Source organism: Schistocerca serialis, chromosome 12 (genome assembly GCF_023864345.2).
Source record: "Schistocerca serialis cubense isolate TAMUIC-IGC-003099 chromosome 12, iqSchSeri2.2, whole genome shotgun sequence".
Classification (NCBI taxonomy): Eukaryota; Metazoa; Arthropoda; class Insecta; order Orthoptera; family Acrididae; genus Schistocerca; species Schistocerca serialis.
The window spans coordinates 131141118-131166506 of record NC_064649.1 but is presented as its reverse complement, the minus strand read 5'-3'; the positions used below and the strand labels follow the sequence as shown (position 1 = coordinate 131166506).

Genomic DNA, 25389 nt, shown 5'->3' with positions numbered 1-25389 from the left:
AACCACAACGGAGGGGTATCTGTTGAGAGGCCAGACAAACGTGTGGTTCCTGGAGAGGGGCAGCAGCCTTTTCAGTAGTTGCAGGGGCAACAGTCTGAATGATTGACTGATCTGGCCTTGTAACACTAACCAAAACGGCCTTGCTGTGCTGGTATTGCGAACGGCTGAAAGCAAGGGGAAACTACGGCCGTAATTTTTCCTGAGGGCATGCAGCTTTACTGTACGACGATGATGGTGTCCTCTTGGGTAAAATATTCTGGAGGTAAAAAGAGTCCCCCATTCAGATCTGCGAGCGGGGACTACTCAAGAGGACGTCATTATTGAGAAAAAGAAAACTGGGGTTCTACGGATCGGAGGGTGAAATGTCAGATCCCTTAATCGGGCAGGTAGGTTAGAAAATTTAAAAAGGGAAATGGATAGCTTAAAGTTGGATATAGTGGGAATTAGTGAAGTTTGGTGGCAAGAGGAACAAGACTTTTGGTCAAGTGAATACAGGGTTATAAATACAAAATCAAATAGGGGTTATGCAGGAGTAGGTTTAATAATGAATAAAAAAATAGGAGTGCAGGAAGCTACTACAAACAGCATAGTGAAACCATTATTGTGCCCAAGATAGACACAAAGCCCACACCTACTACAGTAGTACAAGTTTATATGCCAACTAGCTCTGCAGATGATGAAGATGTTGATGAAATGTATGATGAGATAAAAGAAATTATTCAGGTAGTGAACGGGGATGAAAATTTAATAGTCATGGGTGACTGGAATTCGAGAGTAGGAAAAGGGAGAGAAGGAAACATAGTAGGTGAATATGGATTGGGGCTAAGAAATGAAAGAGGAAGCCACCTGGTAGAATTTTGCACAGAGCATAACTTAATCATAGCTAATGGTTCAAGAATCATTAAAGAAGGTTGTATACATGGAAAAATCCTGGAGATACTAATAGGTATCAGATAGATTATATAATGGTAAGACAGAGATTTAGGAACCACGTTTTAAATTGTAAGACATTTCCAGGGGCAGATGTGGACTCTGACCACAATCTATTGGTTATGAGCTGTAGATTAAAACTGAAGAAACTGCAAAAAGGTGGGAATTTAAGGAGATGGGACCTGGATAAACTGACTAAACCAACGGTTGTACAGAGTTTCAGGGAGAGCATAAGGGAACAATTGACAGTAATGGGGGAAAGAAGTACAGTAGAAGAAGAATGGGTAGCTCTGAGGGATGAAGTAGTGAAGGCAACAGAGGATCAAATAGGTAAAAAGACGAGGGCTAGTAGAAATCCTTGGGTAACAGAAGAAATATTGAATTTAACTGATGAAAGGAGAAAATATAAAAATGCAGTAAATGAAGCAGGCAAAAGGGAATACAAACATCTCAAAAATGAGATTGACAGGAAGAGCAAAATGGCTAAGCAGGGATGGCTAGAGGACAAATGTAAGGATGTAGAGGCTTATCTCACTCGGGGTAAGATAGATACTGCCTACAGGAAAATTAAAGAGACCTTTGGAGAAAGGAGAACCACTAGCACGAATATCAAGAGCTTTGATGGAAACCCAGTTCTAAGCAAAGAAGGGAAAGCAGAAAAGTGGAAGGAGTATATAGAGGGTCTATACAAGGGCGAAGTACTTGAGGACAACATTGTGTGAGGAGTTTGAAAGAGCACTGAAAGACCTGAGTCGAAACAAGGCCCCAGGAGTAGACAAAATTCCATTACAACTACTGACGGCCTTGGGAGAGCCAGTCCTGACAAAGCTCTACCATCTCGTGAACAAGATGTATGAAACAGGTGAAATACTCTCAGACTTCAAGAAGAAATATTGGAACACGTGAGGTAATACTGACCTTACGACTTATCTTAGATGAAAGATTAAGGAAAGGCAAACCTATGTTTCTAGCATTCGTAGACTTAGAGAAAGCTTTTGACAATGTTGACTGGAATACTCTCTTTCAAATTCTAAAGGTGGCAGGGGTAAAATACAGGGAGCGAAAGGCTATTTACAACTTGTACAGAAACCAGATGGCAGTTATAAGAGTCGAGAGACATGAAAGGGAAGCAGTGGTTGGGAAGGGAGTGAGACAGGGTTGTAGCCTCTCCCCGATGTTATTCAATCTGTATATTGAGCAAGCAGCAAAGGAAAAAAAAAAAAAAAAAAGAAAAATTTGAAGTAGGTATTAAAATCCATGGAGAGGAAATAAAAACTTTGAGGTTCGCCGATGACATTGTAATTCTGTCAGAGACAGCAAAGGACTTCGAAGAGCAGCTGAATGAAATGGACAGTGTCTGGATAGAGGGTACAAGATGAACATCAACAAAAGCAAAACGAGAATAACGAAATGTATTCGAATTAAATCGGGTGATGCTGCGGGAATTAGATTAGGAAATGAGACAATTAAAGTAGTAAATGAGTTTTGCTATTTGGGGAGCAAAATAACTGATAATGGTCGAAGTAGAGAAGATATAAAATGTAGACTGGCAATGGCAGGGAAAGCGTTTCTGAAGAAGAGAAATTTGTTAACATCGAGTATAGATTTAAGTGTCAGGAAGTCGTTTCTGAAAGTATTTGTATGGTGTGTAGCCATGTATAGAAGTGAAACATGGACGATAAATAGTTTGGACAAGAAGAGAATAGAAACTTTCGAAATGTGGTGCTACAGAAGAATGCTGAATATTAGATGGGTAGATCACATAACTAATGATGAAGTATTGAATAGAATTGGGGAGAAGAGGAGTTTGTGGCACAGCTTGACAAAAAGAAGGGACCGGTTAGTAGGACATGTTCTGAGGCATCAAGGGATCACAAATTTAGCATTGGAGGGCAGTGTGGTGGGTAAAAATCGTTGAGGGAGACCAAGAGATGAATACACTAAGCAGATTCAGAAGGATGTAGGTTGCAGTAAGTATTGGGAGATGAAGAAGCTTGCACAGGATAGCGTAGCATGGAGAGCTGCATCAAACCAATCTCAGGACTGAAGACCACAACAACAGCAGCAGCTTTCATTTTGCCACAGACCATAATGTTCTCCAGTCTCCACTGCATTTACTCCTCATTCAGTCTGAACATTTGTTATGATCTATGGTACAATGATAGCTGGCAATGAGAAAATAGTTTAGACAAATTAGTGTACTGTGACATAAGTTCAGCATACTCCTTCCCGCAAATCAATATAATCATTTTTTCTCATTTTCCCCCATCTCAGAGCATTTGCCATCAATTTTTAAACAGGAACACTCGGAACTGTTGCTGCAATATGGGCAGCACACTACTCTGCCTAAAATATTTTCTTGGCAATAGCTTTCATTTTGTCATTAACCATAACAAATGTTCACCCGACTTAACAACAAGTAAATGAAGTACTGAACATAACATACAACTTCAAACTAGACTTCCGGGCTCTCAACACGTTGCAGTGAAATAACACACCTGTGAACGGGTGGAATTTTATGAACCACATTTACAAGAGTGGCTATGGTTACCTCAAAACAAATTTTGAATTAGAAATGATGAAAGTTTAAAGGGACTTACCTATATGTTATTTCATTTTTTTATATTTTACATGACAGAATGACGTTACCATTTCATACAGCCGCATACATAGCATCACTGCTTGCAGCATGTACACTCAGTCCAAACATTACCAGTAGCTAGTTGAAACTACTTATGCTACTGTGAAATGACGTCATTATGTCATATTAAATGTACAAAAATTAAAAGGACATAATCGTCTAATAACCTCCAACAGACAGTACATAATTTTTTTAAACCTGAAGTACATGGTTATTACCCCGAAATGCGCTGGGCGTTCAGTCTTTGAAGACGTAGGTAAGAGATTTTTGTTTTAGCCTCCCACCGCCATACAATTCTATTTGCCGAACCCTGATCTGTGAATCATCGTGTGAATCTGAGTGCATCATCACATATTGAGTCTCACCACTCTACAGCAACTTCTGTAACAGCTCCTCAGGCACACGACACCACCGTTTCCACTGCAGCGAGTGAGGTGCATTCGCTCTCCTAGTCACTAGCCTCCATTTTCGGTCTCTGATTGTAAGTTTATCTGACCATTCGTGTACCAAGCATAATACATATGATAGCATAATGGGCCCAGAGGACCAAACCAGCTGCCACAAAATTCCATTTGCCAAACGCCGAACTGTGAATCATTACGTGAATCTGAGTGCAACATCATATATTGGGCCTCGCCACTCTATGGCAACTTCTTCCGCAGCTCCACAGGCGTACGACACCATCGTTTCCACTGCAGCGAGCGAGGTGCATTATTCTCAATTCTCTCAGGCCAATGGCTGGATTTAGTGCATCCCCATTTCCACTTCATAAAGATATTCCCAAAAGTGAACATGGGCACATTTAACATCTCTGAAATTTCCAACGATGGCTGAATGTTTGGACTGCTACAATTGTGCCCATTTGAACTCCATCAGTTTCACCGCTGACTCAGTTCTCGAGTGACTGAGTGTTGCTTCTGCACCAATGTGTCACTGGAAGCATAGTGCAATCTCTTGCAGACGTGCAACTGCAGAAATTTGGCTGCCTTATGTATATTTTTTATTTTCTGTCCACTTTCTTCTGCCAAAAGACTTTGTAGCTCCTCCAGACTACAAAAAAAGTCTTCAATTTCAATGTTTCTTTCTTCTTTCTCCATCTACCTCCTTCATCCAAATATCCAGTTCATTACATCTTCCGTGCCCTTAGAACCTTCTGATCAACCCCACAAAATTTTCATCAACCTATCAAACAGTTAAGCATGATTACATCCCATTTTGTCCTCTTGTTTCTGTTTCACCTACCAACAAGCTGCCGGTTACACCATCTGTCGACAGCACCATTTATCACTTTTTTTCCTCACTGTGTGGTCATCACTGTTGTTCGCAATAACCAGTGTTCTTTTGCGGCTAATTTCTACATATATTATACATCGGCGCAAATGTTTTGTGTTTGTTTCTCTCTTTCCACAACATCCTCTTCTTGCCAGTCCCCTTCTCAGAGCACTTTTATAGTCGCTGGATCACAAATGTGTTTGTGTATGCTTCAACTAAATAGTCATCATTAATATCTCTCCCATATGGATCCATTTTCATTCTTTTTTGGCCATTTACTTTCTTCTAATTATGACAAATTATGCAGGAAGAGTGTGACCATAATGCAGAATCAATAGGAGTCCTTCACAATGGCTATATTGGTCACTAAATAAGAAGCCACCAGCTGATAAACCAATGACTTTTTGGGTAGAGCGCCATCCTCACACCGCCGTGAACATCTTGGTGATCAGATATATGTACAGATAATATGAAACAAACAAACCTGTTGCCATACTTTTGTTACATATTATCTCTATACACATCTGATCAAGACGTTCATGTCAATCTCAAGATGGATTCTACCCAAAATACGTCAAATAAAGTCATTTATTTATCAGCTGATGGCTTCTTATTTAGCGACCAATATAGCCACTGTGAAGGACTCCTATCCATTTACTTTCATTAATTTTCATATACGTCCTATGTGAAAACAAACATTCCACTTCAAACAGCTAGTTTGTACTTCCCTCTACACCTATATTTTCTTTAAGGGGCCATTTGCCATAAAGTCAAATTTGAGTTTTGTCAATATAACCCCCTCTTAAAATTCATTTATAATGTAAGCAAGCTTTTTCATTGCATACCCTTTCCGCATCGTTTCAGTGACCACATAATTGACCTTTTTTTTTTTTTTTTTACATCTTCATAGTACTGTTCACATTGCACATTTATCTGGACTGTTTTCCTGTTTACACAATTATTTTTACTGTTCTGCTAACAGTGTGACCTAACTGTAACAAATCATATTACAACTGAAAACTGAATTAATTGTGACAGTAATATGCAGGAAAACACACAAACCACTGAAGTTGCAACAGGGGTAAGCAGGAGTGAATTTGGAAATGTGGGCTAAGAGGTGTACTTTGTTTCAGAAAATAAAAACACACAGAGCAGTTGTAGTAGAAGTCCCAGCATTTAATGTCACATCTTTGTTACAATAGTAACAGCTGTAAGCAGAAGAGTAAGATCAGACAGCATTTTATGCTCGTAATTTGTACGATAAGATCTCTCTAGACCCATGAAATGAGATACCACAAAGAAAAGAATAATCACAGTGAAAAGCAGCACAAGAATTGCACATAAATCAGTTTTTGTAAGAAAATGACTTGGGGAAAACACACAAAGCTGTGAATTAGTCAGGTACGGAGTAACAACAGTACAACACGAAAAAGAACATCTCATGAACAGTGTTCCACTTCTCACAGAGCTGAAACACAGAAATTCCCTGTCTATAGTGAAAAGCAGATGTGATGAAACCACCTCCGTAAATTTAAGTAGTTTCCGTAAATTTAAGTAGTTTGGAAATAGGAACATAAATCTTAGGAAACAAAGCAAGTACCAGTCACTATTTTGTGGCAGAAGCCTCGCTCTTTCGATTGCTACCTAGTCACGGAACAATGACAATATGGTAGAGCTAGGAACTTTAATTACATCGAGAGCGTAGCCGTCCACGATCCCTGCGTCTGCATCGTCCCTCTTGGTCTGGCTGCCCTTGGAGGGTCCGCCCCAACGTCCAGACCTCGAAGAGAGCTTCTTCAGTCTGCAATTTAACGAACACATTAATCAGTGTATCTACATACTAAGACTAAAATTTTGTGCTACAATTACAACACAGCTCACTTACATACAATGGTAGGAATAATTGGCAGACAGATCAATAGATAAAGAGGGGGCAGAGTGGAAGTGAAGTGAAGTGAAGACAGCAAAACAGGGGAAAAAAAGAGGGTGGGGAGGGCATGAGGCGAGTAAAGAAATGGAGGTGGAGAAAGAGATGAAGAAGAAAAGAGAACTGATAGAAAGGTGTGTGAGGGAGAACTGGGGTCAAAAATGGGGTGGCAGAAGCAAGACAAAGGGAAAGATAGGGGTAAGAAAACAGAGGGGTGAGGGTAAAGAGGTAGAAAGACAGAGAAAGCTAAGTGGGCAGATGGTGGTATAAGACAGAGGGAGTAAGACAGTAGGTGGTGCAGAGAGAAAGGGCATAAGACAGAGGGGGCTGGATGGTAGGGCAGGGTGTGGGGGCGAGTGCGTGTGGGGGGTGGGGGGTGGGGAGGGGGGTGGGGGTTTGCAGTAGCAGGGGAGAGGGAGCAGTTGGTAAAGTGGGGAGTAGGTGAGGTGGGGGTAGAGATCGGACATCAAAGTGGTGAGGAAGGTAAAGCAGCATGGTGGGGGGGGGGGGGGGGGGGGGGGGGAGGGGACCTGGTATGGGGAAGAGAGGGGGGGGGGGAGAGCTGACAGTACTGTCGAGGTTGCAAATAGGGAGAGTGGGCAAGAGAGGCGTGGGTGCAATGGGAGGTTAGAAGGGAATAAAGGGACTGATTGGGGTAAAGAAAAGGAGGCAGAGGACGAGAGGATATGGATGGGGGAAGTATGGGAGCGGGAGGGGGAAGGAGATGCTACGATTGGGAGGGAATCGGAGGAAAGATGGGAAGGAGGTATGATTTATAATCTTTGGCTTTGAGGTTTCATTAAGGCCTCCTCCTCATCTTTGTCTCCTCTTGTTCTTATAAAACATAGGTGCCTCTCAACATGAGGTGATCTGGCTCTTTCTCCAACTTATCCAAATTTCTTTCTTAATGAAGGTATGTACATGTTCTGAGAGCAAGGAATTTTATTTTCTTCATGTAAGGACAATATTATGAAAAGCATAGTTTATAATAGAGGGAAACATTCCACGTGTGAAAAATATACATAAAAACAAAGATGCCGTAATTTACCGAACGAGAAAGTGTTGGCATGTTGATAGAGACAATAAAACACACACAAACACACACACAAATTTCAAGCTTTCACAACCCAAGGTTGCTTCATCAGGAAAGAGGGAAGGAGAGGGAAAGACGAAAGGATGTGGGTTTTAAGGGAGATGGTAAGGAGTCATTCCAATCCTGGGAGCGGAAAGACTTACCTTAGGTGGAAAAAAGGACAGGTATACTCGCGCGCGAGACACATGCAGACATACGTAAATGCAAAAGTATAGTTTGCTACTCACCGTATAGTGGAGATGATGCAATGAGTTGCAGACAGGCACAACAGGAAGACTGCTACACTCTGAAGATTTTGGCGAAAGGCCAGAGGCTAGAGACCGTGGTCATGCATTTGTGGGTTGTGCTTGTGTGAATGTGTGTGTGTGTGTGTGTGTGTGTGTGTGTGTGTGTGTGTTTTCTACTTTAGAAGAAGGATTTTTATGTGAAAGCTCAAATGTATGGCAGTCTTTTTGCTGTGCCTGTTTGCAACTCAATGTCTCCTCTATATGGTGAGTAGCCAATTACCCTTTTCATAATATTGTCATTATTCCATACTGGATTTCCCGTACCTTGAATTTCTCCCTGTAAGTGTTTATCAGCCCAACAATTTATTTATTTAATGGAAATGCTAGTCAACCACTATGTGCTTCTAATTTAACATGGCTCGGAGCACTATGGGACTTAACATCTTTGGTCATCAGTCCCCTAGAACTTAGAACTACTTAAACCTAACTAACCTAAGGACATCACACACATCCATGCCCGAGGCAGGATTCGAACCTGCGACTGTAGCTGTCGCGCGGCTCCGGACTGAGCGCCTAGAACTCTCTTAGTAGTGGGGTGCACAGCCTGTAATTATTAACTTACACCATTTTTTCATAGTTTGGTTGTAATTATTGGACAAAGGTCTACACGCCTAATACATTCAGCTGATTTTTGCATCAACGGCCATTTTCATAGGACTGATATGCACAGATAACTCTGAAATGTGTGTGAAGTCCAAATTATGTCTACAACTACATAGAGATGTATTAGCTGATTGTATTGCATATTCATATGGACAACTGTCTAATAATTACAGCCAAATAAATGAAAATGGCATCAATAAGTGGAACTGTATTTTTAAATTCATCTGCAACTGCTATTTCACAATTTTACACGAGTTTCAAACTGTGCTATAGTTTTTATACTTTACTTTCAGATGAACAGATTAGATCATGCGGAAGAAACCTGATTTCAAGGTGACAAGAATGCGTGCTTATCACAAAAGACTACTAAGAAGCTGTAGGGAATCTCAAGTATGACAAAGGTCATCATATTATGACAACTTTGCACTGCTACTCATCACTAGGACTACCAAAAATAGCTATGTGGTGAAAACTGGTACAATCACAGAAACATTTACACGATATCAGACTGTAATAAATGTTGCCATCTCAGACTGATGAAGTAGGACACTATTGTGGTGATACAGCCATTAGAGAGGGATTTTTAAGCTTTGCTAAGAATTGCTGGTTTGTTGTACATCGTAGTTCACAAATTTGATGTTTTCAGGGCACTTTCACTCTGTCATGAAGTGCAGTACAAAACCAATAAGAAAAAAATAAGCACACCAGAAGGCTGACAATGGTTGCTAACAAGAAGAATGTCCTTGCATTTATCTTTTCAAAGCTTTAAGGCAAGTTCATTCCAAATATCACATGCAAATTATTGAGGTGCGTATGAATCACAAGCACAAAATCCATAGTACTTTTGAATAAGGTTTGTCTCTACTAAGGATGTAATGGCATTCAAAATCTTCAGAGTTCTCATGAACAAACCTTATCCTATACCCTAGTCAAACAATTTTCGAGGGAATACATGTTTCTGACACAAATTCTGTTCAGTACCTCTGGATGCTCACTCCACAGGTATCCCTTCTCTATGCCAAGACACTCCAACATTATTACCAATATTCATCAAAACCAACTTGAACACTCTGAAGGAAAAGACACTGACAATCCAACAATCAGTAGTTTTAATACTATGTATTTTCAGCTGTAAAAAAAAAACAGATTTATTGTTTGTTCTCAGATAGGGCTGTGTCCTTTTGTAATTGGCTCTGATTTTTTACAATCTTACAGCCATCTGCAATATACAACAAATGCGCTTGTTTAGTAACAGCATCACATGTTTGAGCTCAACAGTACAGTCAGCTCTTCTAAATTCATATTCTCACTTGAGACAACTTGTTCATCCACACATGGCCTATTTGACACCCTCAGTCAAACCTGTGCAATGTGCTGCTCCCTTTCCTCAGGCTGTGTTCTTTTTTAATTGGCTTGCAGTCCACAACAAATGCCCTTGCTTACTAACAGCATCGCATATTTGGCTCAAAAACACAGTCAAATCTTCTAAATTCTTTTTCTCACAAGAGACAATTTGTTTTGTCACACCTGGTCTCTCTGCCACACACTGTCAAATGGCAGTCTTGTGGAATGTGCTGCCATCTTTCCTCAGTGCTTAATGCTTCTTGTCTATAACTGTTACTGAGCGTTCTCCTCATAAGGGACAGCCAAGTCTGCAATCTGTATCTGACAAACAAATCTTCACTGACAGACACACGAGGCACTCCACGAGGCACTGCAGATCAGTTTGCAATTTAATCCAGGATATCGGGCCAAGGCCTGGTGATCTTGAACTATGTGCCTGCACCTGTCCTTGTTTGTGTGGCTCAAAGATTGGCAATCGAAATTTGGTTCACTCCCAGGTTTTGGAGCAGCTAAGAGTGACTTAAAGAGGATCAGTGACTAAGATGTAGCAAAAAGTTTTCTTGAAAGCAGAGGAAGCAGAAATGAATGAGAAAAGAAAGCAAATTATGGAAGGTATAACAATAACAACAACAACAATAATAATAATAATAGCTCTGTTTCGGTTTAGCATGCAAAATAGTGTGGGGGGGGGGGGGGGGGGGGGGGGGAAAGTGAAACAGTTACTATATGGACTCCCATTTGCTTAAAATGGAGATGTAGAGAAAGCCACATTATTGCTTCGGGATTCAGAATGAGCTCTGCAACTAAAGAGAGAGAGAGAGAGAGAGAGAGAGAGAGAGAGAGAGAGAGAGAGAGAGAGGGGGGGGGGGGTGTACAACTGTTCATGATGACTGAAGTGGCTATGTTTTTGTCTGTAGTCAGCAATGAACTAATACAGAAATTTGGAAATCTGTGTTTCACAAAACCTCATACTTCTGACAACTTTCTACAGATTTTTCTCACTGTTCTGCACGCGACGTGACTGAACAGCTACAACATAACAAGTTCTTTTCTCGTTTGGTTCTGAAACTTTACTCTAAAAAACACAAGATTCTTCGGACGAATGCTACACTAGACTTGCATTTTTGTTACAGTCTGTACAGAGAAAACGTATGGAACAGAATCATGAGTGGGACTGAGGCTTTGGTTTCTCATGCTACAGTGGAGGTTAAACAGAAGTCGTCAGCGAGGAGTCAAACGGCTTCAGTCGACTAAACAAAAATAAGCACGCCAAATTCTGTCGGCCAGAAAAAGTACAGCTACAATCTTTTGAGATGACAAAGGAGCTTTATTTGCAGATGGAAAGCAATCAGTCCTGAAGCTTACACACTGTCATTAACAAAACTGATAACAGCTACTGAAAAAAGTGATGCAGTCTTTTTACTACGGTGTCACGTTTTGCACAACAATGCTCAGCCATACCCTGACAAACACAAGAACTATTGAGTCAGTTCAGATCGTGGCTTAGGCCCAGACGTGGTGTGAAGTGATTTGCATCTCTCCAAGCACATGTAAAAGTGACCTGGCTCCCAACACTCACTGACAAAGAACTTAAAATATGCTATCATGAGCTAGCTGCAATTAACGGTGGCAATTTGTCCATTTGTTAAAGAGATGATAAATGCTTAGATCTGACTGCTGATTGTAGTAAGCATTTTTTAAGGTTTTTCTATTAATTTTCTCTAAGAATTCCAACATTTTTTTTACAACTTAATGGAAATTACTTTCCGATTTCCCTCGCACGTGCAACCGTACCAATTCTGTGCGCCATTTCAGGATTCTCCAATATAATAAATACTCCCGGTGCTCTCGGATTTCACCTTTAGGTGATGTCTACTACTGGTGGGAAATGGCAGCAGGGGATTCACCGTCACGGCAATACACGAGTGCACACACAAACTGACAGTGTTTAGCCCTAGCACCCAAACACTGGGATAAAGTGTGATTAAAACAACTGAAATGCTCAATATGGTCTGAATTTTGGGCAGCGAAAGCACTGGGAGAATGACTTTTGCTTCCCTGTCCTACAAGCAATAACTGAATAAATATAAATGCAGGTTGCAGGCTGCTGGCTCTACATCTGAGTGATTACTCCACCATTCACAATTTAAGTGCTTTGCATAGTGCATAAGACATTACTTTCAAATTATGTTTCTACCTTTCCACACACTCGTGGAACAACTGAACACCCAATCTTTCCATGTTCACTCTACCATATTTTATTGCAACTGTCATTTCTTCCTACAAAAGTTGTCAACTGAAATTTTGTGAAAAGATTTAGCCACAATGGAAATTGCCTTTATTTTAATCACCAACATTCCAGCTCACCTATCATATCCATTATCTCTCACCTCACTTTTCCTTCTTTTCCTTTTTGTCTTTTCTCATTCCCCTACAGAGCTGGCATTGTTATATACCATTCTGGCAGCGTTAGTGACATGCATTAGCCAGATGTCCTTCCTAACGCCACCACTCCCCCTGGGAAGGAGTCTCTTTACCTAATCTTGCTATGTCTAGTGCAGATCTTGTGGTTCAGTGTGATAACTTTTTCTAAGAAGGAAATCTCCCATCAATGGGATTCTTGTAATTTTTTATATTTATAGTATGTGAAGTTCAGAACTCAGTTATCAGTCCTCCAAATTATTTAATGTAACTTTCAAAAATTGTCAAGGAAACTGACTTTGAAGGCTTCCAAAGAACTATAATCCACTAAAGATTAAGCCTCTCTCATGATAGGCCGTGTGGTTCAATCAGTAGCATTGTAATGTGGTAATCAGGTAACCAATGTATCGCTGGTTCAAATCTCGCTGTGGTCTTTTTCCCCTCCATGTTTTTTTGTTCAGTTCAAATACCTAAATCATTTAAATATAAAAGTTATCAAATACACACCAATTAACTCATATCTAATTATCATTTATTATGAAATTGTATGCCTTCTTGTTCTTATTTACATATCACATGCACTGCAAATATAAGTGCTTAATTATTAATATTTTAAAAAAATTATCAATAAAAATTGTCTAAATTAAAGAAATATTACAAACTTATTTACAAACTTTTATAAAACATAAATAACTAAGAATTTATATTTGCAATGACACAAGGATTTTGCATGCAATATACAATTAGAAACAAGAAATGATGATTAGAGTTATTTAGCATATGTCTGATGAGTTTTATATTAAATGATGTAGGCATTTGAGTGGAACGGAAAGGGGAAAGAAACCAAAGAGAAGGAGAGAGAGAGAGAGAGAGAGAGAGAGAGAGAGAGAGAGAGAGAGAGAGAGAGAGAGAGAGAAGAATATTTGAACTAGAACCCACTGACAATTCCATTAGCATTGTCTGTTCAAGTGAACCATACGGCCATCACGAAAATCTCTTTAATTTTGGTAAATTCAAGTTCCTCGGCAAACTCCAAAGTCAATTTTATTGAGAATTTTTAAGATTTGTATTGCATTACTTTGGATAATTGATATTTCTCCTCTGAATTTCACGTACCATAAATATAAAGAATTACAACAATTCAGACTCGGAGGTGGTATCCCTGTAAGTGTCTGAGGTGGGACATACGTACGATCTCACTACTCACCTAGTGGGATGTGCGAAACTACCTAAAAAGCACATCCATGCTGGCCAGCTCACCAGTCTTTGTCATTAATCCAGGAGGTTGGCTTGCCTCCCTGTGTCCCAGAAGTGTGTGCATTAGAGCTCTATCCAGGCTAGTCTGTCACTCTCCCCCTATAACACAGTGTAAGCTGCTGCTTCGGTTCATTTCTTGCACCATTGCATGTGGTCTGCCAATAAAACACAGTCTTTGGTTCACCTTCCTATGAAATTGTCCCAATTCACACTGTTGCCTAGAAATTTTGTTTGATCTGAGAACCTCACAGCAAGATGTTAAGATCTGGTAACATGTCTGAAAAATGACGTCAACTGCAGTGGACGACAGAGAGGGAGAGTGTAGCCAGCCCTCTTTGTGTCTTCAGAACTGGGTATCTTACTTTTAAGTGACCTCTTTCCCATCCCCATCCCCACTCTCCCAAGTGTCTTACCCTCACACTACCAAGTTATTCAAAAAGATGGAACCAATTTAATCAATTCACATTTCACGGCATATGTGTTGCATGCAAACAATCTACACACTTTTGAACAGAAGAGGATCTGCTAGAGGGCTGATAGTTGTGTAAACACCCACTACAGAGCTTGCAGCAGCAGCAGCAGCAGCAGCAAGTCAGTATGTATCGCTTGTGACTAAGCTGTATGTTTAACCAATTTCAACAAACCGAATTCCTGTGCAAAGGACAAGTAAGGGCAGACCCAGTGTTCAGTTGCCTGACAGTGTGTTCAGTCATCACAAAAATGTTTTCTGTACAACAAGAGTGTGGTACTTTAGCACAACAGACTTGGAACACACAAATTATCAGTTCTGACAATCTGTTGGTTCTCTACATAAAATATTTTAAACTTCACTAACCAAAGAGAGGGTATTAATAAGACTCAGTACAAATAACTGGGAAGTGACTGTATGTGTAGATTTCAATATAGATTTCATCTAAAAATGGGAAAGGCAACCACTCACTAACAGCAGACTAATGCAGGGAGCACAGTAACACACAATAGAAAACAGCATTCACACTAGCTCTTGAGCACTAGCTATTTTTCTGACAACAGTACACTCATTCACACAGGACCACACAAAAACCCAAATGCTCACTCTCGTGACCACAGCAAACCTTTCCGTGTGTCTGTGGGTTGTTTGCGTGATTCTGCATACTATTCCTAGCAAAAGAGCTAATGCTCGAAAGCTATTGCAAATGCAGTTTTCTGTTACATATTTCTGCACTCCACACATTGACTTGCTATATGTGAGTGGTTGTCTTTCCCTCATTCTGTGTGTTGCTCCATCCATGAATTTCCATTATTGTTATAGATTTCATCTCGTATTATTCTGATCAAGAGTGTCTGGAATCAATGATGTTCAGCTTTGACTCCACAGTAACATTTCTGACAAAACTGGGACTTACTGCAACAGTGAGCATTTATTTATTTATTTATTTATATACCTGTCTGTCTTTAATGAAATAGAAGTGAGCTCCATAACAAATGCTATCTCTGATTAGATGCTCAAATGGCAGCAATAATGTATCCCGTCAATCAGGTTGAACTAAGAAAGGAAAAGGAAAATTTCACAGAACTGTAAATGCTGACTGAATTATGCCATTCAGAGAGAACTTACAGGATGACACATAGTAAGAACTTTACCAAGTGTAGTGTAATATGGGTTATTCGTGAGAATGACTTATGTTTCACTGAGGAAACTTATGCTGGTGAAATATTGCTGTGTCTTTTACACACAGCTTATGTATGGTGAAAAATATACAACACGTGGCCGGATCTGTGTAGATGGTACCTATGCAGTGATGTAACACAGCAGGGGCAAGACACGGCATGATGAGTGCAGCAGCACTTGCCGGAAGTGAATATTTATGCCTTGATGATGCCCTTTGCAGGTGTCTTGAACATCTTTGAGATACACTAAAAACAAATGAAACCATAAATCCTAGATTATAAGTTGAGTTCAGTGTGGTCAGACGTATTGAATGACAGGTCTGAAGTTAGGAGTTACTGATAATTGGATCTGTCTTCATTGATCTAAATAGCAGAAAGAATACAGCAGATTATTGCAGAAGACATGTTCATCATTCAGCAGCTGGAAATAGTGAGACACTCTCTTACAGCATCAGCCTGCCTGGATGAAGTCGAGAAGAGTAAGTTTGTGCACGGCTGTGGGATGTGAGAAGGAGTAGTCCAGACAATGAAGAAAAAAAACAAAAAGATGGCCATATTTGAAAGGTAAAAGATAACAGGTTGAGTACACAATGTTCCCTACTCATGATGTAACAATCAAGTGCCCCCACCCCCTCGAACACACCCACGAGAGAGAGAGAGAGAGAGAGAGAGAGAGAGAGAGAGAGAGAGAGAGAGAGAGAGGGGGGGGGGGAGAGAGAGAGAGAGAGAGAGAGAGAGAGAGAGAGAGACCACCCAAAGGCACACTGTGGACAAAAATTTTACTTTTTCCTAAAAATATTCTTCTAACATTATGAGTCCAGTTTCACTTTACAGCAGGCCAGGAACACTTAGCAGGTGAAGAAAGTGCAGCTAACATCTGAAATCAAAAAATCTCGTACTAGGGCAAGAGAGCCTTATTTAATGCAAAGGGCCAGCAGCTCTAATCAAGACTTAAAAATACCCTTTAACCAGTAGTGCAAAATTCTACAGTTTCATTGAACAGGTGAAACTATGGAATAAACACAAAAAATTAAAAATTCCAAGAACAAATCAAGGTCAATCTGAAGCATTATTAGCAATGAAATTCAAACGAGGCAAGGCAAATGGGACTCAGATGGCAGGAACAGAAAGACAGATGAAAGTAAAATCACTTGACTTCTAAATTCAAGTAATTTTTCCTAACCATAACTGAAAACATAGAGACAAATAAATCATCTAGTGAAAATAGAACCAATAAATTTACTTAGACATGTAATGCATATTCCACTGCCAGGCATTAGTTTTGCCAATTCATCTGTTAGAGATATCACAAAAATCATTGAGTCACTAAAGTAGTAACCTTTCCCTCTATGATGGCAGTGCCCACCTCGAGTTTGCTTTGTTATCAGTTGGAATGCAAGCAATATTTTCTGAAAGACTGAAGAATACTGTAGTAATACCAATACACAAAAGTGAAGGAGAGCAACTGTAACCCAATCTCACTTTTTCTTATGTCTTCAAAAATTTATGAGAAAGTAGTTTATAATAGAAAATTGAATCATCTTTCTGAGAATAATCTTTAAGCTTTAGCTCAGTTTGGCTTCCATAGAAGCTTCTCTTCTGAGAATATAACATAAGATATCATGAACTCAATTCTAGAACAACGAAATTTATCCCTTTAGTTTTTTCTGTGATCTTGACAAGGTCTCTGATTGTGTAGATCATAAAATTTTGCTACTGAAACTAAAATAGTATGATATTAAAGGTTTTTACTTTCCATGGATGGGATCACTTTTTATCAGCAGCAGACAAAGAGTCACATTAATAAATGATGAACAGGAACAAGCTTAAGTTCAGAGTGGAGGGAACATTAAATATAGTTTTTTGAAGGACATCATATTACAGAATGAGATTTTCACTCTGAAGAGGAGTATGGGCCAATATGAAACTTCCTGCCAGATTAAAACTGTGTGCCAGACAGACTAACTCAATACCTTTGCCTTTTGTTGGCAAGTGCTCTACTAACTGATCTAGCCAAGCACAACTCAATCCATGTCAGTCAGAAAGTTTCATGTCAATACAGACTCTGCTGCAGAGTGAAAAATCTCATTTTGGAAACATCCCCCACGCTGTGACGAAGCCATGTCTATGCAGTATCCTTTCTTGTACAAGCCCATAACTTTTGCAGGGAAACTTCTGTGAAGTTGGTAGAAGACAAGGTACTGGTGGAAGTGCAGCTGTGAGGATGGGTGGTGTCTCGTGCTTGGGTAGATCAGTTGGTATAGCTCTTGCCTGTGAAAGGCAAAACCTCAGTCCGGCACACAGTTTTAATCTGCCAGGAAGTTTTGACCTCATATACAACACTGACTGTAAAAATTACCAAGAAGTACTGGAAAAGATTTTATTTCAGCACACCAGGTTTTAAAATCCTCCAACATGTACATGTCATTGCTAAAAAGTAAGCCTTTTCACTGTAGAAATATCAACTGAGTATCAAGTTCTCTACATCATAAAATGATGTAAATTATATGAACTGTTACCAATGTTAACTGATGACAGTGGGGCAACAGCCACACAAGAGGCACTTGAATAATGCAAACCGAAACCAACAGCTGTATTGTAATTCAAATGATGTTTATTCAAAACATGCTACCAGTTTTGATATGAAAAGTATCATCTTCAGGTCCCCGTATGTGAAAACATACATAGTATGATGATGATGATGATGATGATGATGAAGTATAATGAGAGTTCTGAAGCCAAAAATTACAGTATGTGGCAAAAATGGGGATAAATCAAATTATAAAATTATATTTAAAAATACACTATCAGTCACCACACAACACAAAGTTCAGAATCTAATTTACACTAAAGCGCCAAAGAAACTGGTATAGGCATGCGTATTCAAATACAGAGACATGTAAACATGCAGAATATGGCCCTGCAGTCGGCAATGCCTACATACGGTGACCAGTGCCTGGCACAGTTGTTGGACCTGTTATTGCTGCTACAATGGCAGGTTATCAAAATTTAAGCAAGTTTGAATGTGGTGTTATAATTGGTGCACGAGTGATGGGACACAGCATCTCTGAGGTAGCGATGAAGTGGGGATTTTCCCATACAACCATTTCACGAGTGTAGTGGGAATGTCAGGAATCCAGTAAAACGTCAAATCTCCAACATTGCTGCGACCTGAAAAAGATCCTGTAAGAATCGGGCCAACGATAACTAAGAGACTCTTGCAACATGACAGAAGTGCAACACTTTTGTAAACTGCTGCAGATTTCAATGCTGGGCCATCAACAATTGTGTGTGTGTGTGTGTGTGTGTGTGTGTGTGTGTGTGGGCGCGCGCGCGCGCATTAACCACTCAACGAAACATCATTCATAAGGGCTTTCGGAACCAAGGGTTCACTTGTGTACCCTGGATGACTGCACGATACAAAGCTTTACCCCTCGCCTGAGCCTGTCAATACCAACATTGGACTGTTTATGACTGGAAACATGTTGCCCGGTCAGACAAGTCGCGTTTCAAATTGTATGGAGCGGATGGATGTGTACGAGTATGGAGACAACCTCATGAATCCATGGACCCTGCATGTCATCAGGAGACTGCTCCAGCTGGTGGAGACACTGTAATTGTGTGAGGCGTGCGCAGTTGGAGTGATATGGGACCCCTGATAAGTCTAGATATGACTGACAGGCGACACGGTCGTAAGCATCCTGTCTGGTCACCTGTATCCATTTACGCCCATTGTGCTTTTTGACGGATTGGGGAGTTCAAGCAGGACAATGTGACACCCCATATGTCCAGAATTGCTACAGAGTAGCTCCAGGAAAAGTCTTCCGAGTTCAAACACTTTTGCTGTCCACCAAACTCCCCAGACATGAACTTTATTGATCATATCAGGGATGCCTTGCAACATGCTGTTCAGAAGAGATCTCCATCCCCTCATACTCTTATGGATTTATGGACAGCCGTGCAGGATTCATGGTGTCAATTCCCTCCAGCACTACTGCAGACATTAGTTGAGTCCATGCCATGTCGTGTTGCAGGACTTCTTGGTGCTTGCAGGGGTCCTACACAGTATTAGGCAGATGTACTAGTTTCTTTGGCTCTTCAGTGTATATTGCTTAATTTTTTAACCCTGTAGGTACATACTGACAGTGGATATTACTTATGCTGGCAACATTGTTTTATGTTTATTACATTTCCTGAAATTAGAAGAAGCATTAGTAACTTGTCTTGCTTTTATTTTGGAGATATTGCATATTTATAACCTTTTAATTATTCAAGTTACACACTCGTTATGCTAGTGTGGATGTTTGACTGGGTTGCTGTATAGTAATATCAATGGAGTGTATGTTTATAGTTTTTTGTGACTTCAGTGCCATTTGTGTACTACGTTTTAGACTACGATTTATATTATTTATGCAATGGAGATCATTAGAGTACACGCAGTACTATTTTGACGGGTTTGAATTATCCAATGAAGGTTTCTTCATTAAGTTTTTGTTGGATTTGGTTTCTGTGGTCATTTGCTTTTATGTTTCATTGTATTATTGGTATCTCCCATATTCATAGGTGTTCCAGTTAGGGATATACATGATTCAGTTGCTCTGCTTGTACAAGCCACTGTAATGATGCTCCCCTCGCATACACTATGTGATATGAGATATGCCCTCTCTCTCTCTCTCTCTCTCTCTCTCTCTCTCTCTCTCTGTGTGTGTGTGTGTGTGTGTGTGTGTGTGTGTGTGTGTAGCAATATATATCAGATTCTGAACTTTGTTTCTTAAGAATACCAATAGTATATTTTTGTTACGTAATTTTATGATCTGATTTATCCCAGTTTTTGTCACATAATAAAAGTTCCAGGACAGTTTTTCTTAAAAATAGAAAACCGCATTTACCAAGTAATGACCCTAGCTCCTACTGAAGTAGTCCCCTTGGCTATCTATACACAGTTGCCAATGTTTCTGGGAGTCTTGGAAACAACCAGTGAAATTTTCCACTGTGATGCTTGTAAGGTCATTTGTCACAGCCAGTTGGACCTCTGCGATACCTCAATGAAACTTTCCTTTCAGTTGCCTTTTCACCCGCAGAAATAAAGAAAAAAAAAATATAATAAAAAATTGCAAGGCAAGAGGTCAGGCAAATATGGTGGATGTGGGATAGCAATAACAGAATGTCTGCCCAGATACTCGGTAACAGATAACACATTGTGGGGTCTTGCATTGTCGTGCAGTGAGAACCAGTCCTGAGAATGCCACAAATCAGGTTGTTGACACTGAATTCATTGTTGCAAACATTTCAAGACTTTGACGTAAAAGGTTCAGTTCACAGTGAACTAATCCGTAACTAACAAAGAATGCAATCAACACTGCCTTTGTCCTCGAAGGTGGTTGTTTGACTTTTTTCGACGCTCGTGATCCACGACTCTGCAACATAACACTTCGATACTTTGTGTGAGGGTTATACTGGTAGCACCGACTTTCATCCCCAGCAATTACCTACAAAAATGAGAGATCACACCTGGCTCTATCCAGTAGTTCAGCAGAAATACTTCATCCTTCCTCTTTCCATTCATCTGTTAGTGTGTAAGGGACAAGTTTTGAATTATGTTGTTCTGATATCATGTTAAATGATGTTTTTCTTGCAATAACTGCCTTACACATTTCACATCTGCACCCGCATATGCTGTAGATGGATGACCAGCCCTGGGATCGTCTTGCACAGAATCCCTGCCTTCACGAAACCATTTGTGACATTTGGAAACACGATTTATTGAAAGTGCCTCACCTGCATGTGGTTGCTTAATCATTGTCCAGGTTACATAGGGGTTTTCTTAAGCTTAAGCAGAACTTAATGTTCACTCTTTGCTCAAAATCACTATCCATTGTGTCACCCACCTAGTATACCAAGAAGAACCCAAACAGTGTGTTGCTAAGCATAGTCTTGCCACCAGGTGAGTCTGTGCAGAAACATGGCCAAGGTCATTTCAGAGACACACACATACCAAGTACATTGAAACAACATTTCTTTCCAGAATGAGATTTTCACTCTGCAGCGGAGTGTGCGCAGGTATGAAACTTCCTGACAGATTAGAACTGTGTGCTGGACCGAGACTCGAACTCGGGTCCTTTGCCTTTTGCGGGCAAGTGCTCTACCAACTGAGCCACCCAAGCACAACTCTCGCCCCGTCCTCACAACTTTAGTTCCGCCAGTACCTCGTCTCCCACCTTCCAAACTTTACAGAAGCTCTCCTGCGAACCTTGCAGAACTAGCACTCCTGAAAGAAAGGATATTGCAGAGACATGGCGTAGGAGTGCTAGTTCTGCAAGGTACGCAGGAGAGCTTCTGTAAAGTTTGGAAGGAGTCTCGGTCCGGCACACAGATTTAATCTGCCAGGAACATTTCTCTCTTTTTAGCATTGCAAACTTGGAAATTTAAAAACACACCACCACCTATCATGGAGCTTTTCTGACAAAAAGGAGAAAGGCAGTACTTTTCTATCATGCTATGTATGTTCTCATACAGAGGCCTGAAGATGACTTACAATACAGCTGTTGGTTTCGATATGCATTATTCAAGTAAGCTGTTACAAATCTATGTTCTAACACACTGTTTAGATATCTACCATAGCGGATTAGGATAAGAGACTTCAAAAGTACTAAATGAGTTTTGCTCACTAGGCAGCAAAATAAAATGATGGTCAAAGTGGATAGGATGTAAAATGCAGACGGGGTACATCAAGGAAATCATTTCTGAAAAAGAGGAATTCGTTAATATGTAATATAAATATAAGTGTTAGGAAGTGTTTTTTTAACTGTCTGTGTAATGTGTAGCCATGTATGGAAGCTAAACATGAACGATAAACAGTTCAGACGAAAAGAGAATAGAAGCTTTTGAAATGTGGTGCTGCTGAAAATTAGATGGGTATATCACACAACTAATGAGGAGGTACTGAATAGAATTGGGGAGAAAAGGAACCTGCGGCACAACCTGACTAGAAGAAGTGATTTGTAGAAACGACACATTTAGAGATATCAAGGGATCACCAACTTAGTAGTGGAGGGAAGTTGGGAGGGTAAAAATCGTAGAGAGAGACCAAGATATGAATACTGTAATCAGTTTCAAAAAGATGGAGGCTGGAGTAGTTATTTGGAGATTAAGAGGCTTGCACGGAATAGAATAACATGGAGAGCTGCAAGAAACCAGTCTTTGGATTCAAGGCGATGACGACAGGCTACAATGGGTGCTTCTGCCTGTTAATGTATAACTTGATACAATCCACAACCTGAAGGCTCTCCACTGTGATGGGACTGACAAAATGTGATGTGTGAATGAATGAATGACACTGAACATTTATAATCCAAGTTTGGAAACTTCAAAATTCATTTCCACTGACATATAGATAATTCATAGCAATTCAATATTTCCATGAAATAAAAATTAATCAAATTAGATCTACCTTCTTGAATAACCCAGTATTTCTTCCCAGGTAATATGTAACAAGTTTCGACACAGTTACTATAAGCATTACAGACCTATGTTGGAAAACAAACAAACAAACAAACAAACAAACAAACACACACAAATTTTTATATATAGGTTTTGTTTATGGGCTTCTATCATTTCTAGTGAAATTAGTAGCCTGCTTATAAAAACATGTGACTTGGATTCGTGTTGAACAGATTATGACTGCACTTTCATACCTATTAATTCCTTCCTCTGGGATGAGAGAGGCATACGTTGGGAAAGGTTAAAATAGGAAGGACAATTCACACATACTGCAGCATTGGATGAGGAGGGCAAACAAAGATGAAGCAGGGGGCATCAGATAGACACAGAGAAAGAACAACTGATTTCAGGAAGGACAGGTAGAAGAACAGGTTGCTGCCAGAAATGGGAACTTTTAATTTGAGGCCTTTGGGAGCAATACCAAAAGTTAACCAGGAGTTAAAAAAAAGTATGTGTGAGGTTTGTTTGGCTACAATGAGAGTACAATGTCTGTTCAGAAAAATTCTGGAAGGTTTATAATTTTGCACCAATGGTATGTTGGAGTGAAATACGGTTGACATCTCTGCACACATCTGTGTTTAATGTGTACCTGTCGTAAGTTCCATTGCTGTATGTCTGTTACCTATTGTTCAGTTCTGTATTGAGTAGAACATTGTTTTGCACAGTTTGTGAATTTTGACATGGCAGAGTTAGAGGAGCAACACATCTGCATTAAATTTTCCATTAAACTCAAGAAAACCTGTACAGAGACACATGAAATGATGAAAGAGGCCTACAGTGATGAGTGCTTAAGCCATACTTGGTGTTACGAATGGTTCACACAACTTAAAAATGACTGGACAGAAGTTAAAGATGACCCCCGTTCAGGACACCCTTCCATGTCTACCGACAAAACTCGTGTCAGGAATGTCAACAAAATTAGGTGTGGCAGCTGGAGATTGAGTGTCTGAGAAATTGCAGAAGAATGTAATATTTCAGTTGGATCACATAATATAATCCTGACACAGTATCTTGGAATGCATCATGTTGCCGCCAAGTTCGTCCCACGGTTCACGAGTCAAGACCAGAAAGACCTTCGCCTTGCAACCTGGGAAGAGCTTTTGGATCTTGAAAATGAGAACAAGGTGTTCCTTAAGAGAATCATAACTGGTGATGAGATGTGGGACTACAGTTATGATGTTGAGACCAAGTTTAAATTTTCACAATGAATTGGGAGAGGTTCTCCAAGACCATAAAAAGTTTGTCAGATCAGGTCAAATGTCAAAGCCATGCTGATAGTTTTCTTTGACTCTGAAGGATTAGTGCCACAGGAACAGACTGTTAATCAGTGGTACTATCAGGACATGTTGCAAGAATGTGAGAGAAGGAAACACTGAAATGTGGTGAGACAATTCATGGCTCTTGCATCATGATGACAAATCCCACATTCATTACTGTTGGTGCGTGACTACTGTACATAAAATGAAATCACTGTGCTGCCTCATTCTCCAAACTCTCCACACCTGGCCCCTGCGGACTTTCTTTTATTTCCAAAGTTGAAAACTCCATTGAAAGGACGAAGATTTGCAATGATAGATGAGATAAAAGAAAATTCGTAGATGGCGCCTCGTGTGATCCTGCAAGGCAGGAGGCGTATCAAGACTACTTCTGGAAATGGAAACGGCATTGGGAGCGGTGTACCAAATGTGGAGAACAGTATTTCGAAGGAGACCATGCACAATAAATAAAAAGCAAGCATAGAAAAATTTTGCGGACTGTAATGGATCTGGGAGATGCGTTATTTTCTACCGGATTTGTCGATACCATATCTAATGAAGGAGGTTGTAAATGTTTTCTTATATTTTTGTCAGAATATTTTTTGTGAATTTTAATTTGCCTATTTTATGCTAATTTGCTTATATGTTCTAGAGTGACAGCATATTGATTAATGTTAGTAGATGTGACGAAGAGTATCAAAGAGACTGGTTACAAGTGGAAGCTTGTGTGTTGTGCGAAATGTCTTTGACACTGGAGTCGTCTCTGACTGTAGTCAGTCGGCAGTGAACTATCGGTCTGTGACGGTGGAACAATGTATAGGTCCCTGTTATAATAATTTGCAAGTGACCAGCAAAAATGAGTTATTCTACTACTTTTTATATAAACATCAAGAAGGAAGCACATTCGGAGAAATGGTATTTGAAGCACCAAAAATGAGGCAAACGCATTGAACCAGGACATTTCTGCACCCGAGGAAACAGCATTATGAAATCATATTTTCACTAGACGACTGAAGCCAACTCAAAAAAAGTCAAATATCATCTTATAAACGTTTCACGGAAAAGGGAGTACTGTCACGAAATACGCTAAGTTCAAGTATATAAAAATAGTGAGCATATTTCAGGACAAAGTTCCAGAATTTCCTGAACAGACCTCGTACGTTTATGGAAGGAATGTCGGTACTGAAGCATAGGTTTATGGAACCTGA

The 25389-nt window shown here is 40.0% G+C and overlaps 1 protein-coding gene and 1 non-coding gene across 2 annotated transcripts in view; both read right to left on the bottom strand.

Moving 5' to 3' along the window:
• The window catches only part of LOC126428049 (TBC1 domain family member 5), a 164373-nt gene that overhangs the window by 37947 nt on the left and 101037 nt on the right, over positions 1-25389 (bottom strand). Inside the window, exon 12 of the mRNA XM_050089926.1 lies at positions 6536-6644. Within this exon, the coding sequence (XP_049945883.1) occupies positions 6536-6644 (109 nt within the window). The remainder of the gene's footprint in view (positions 1-6535; positions 6645-25389) is intronic.
• On the bottom strand, positions 21516-21590 carry Trnal-caa (transfer RNA leucine (anticodon CAA)). Its single transcript has one exon. It is a non-coding gene; the product is annotated as a tRNA-Leu (tRNA).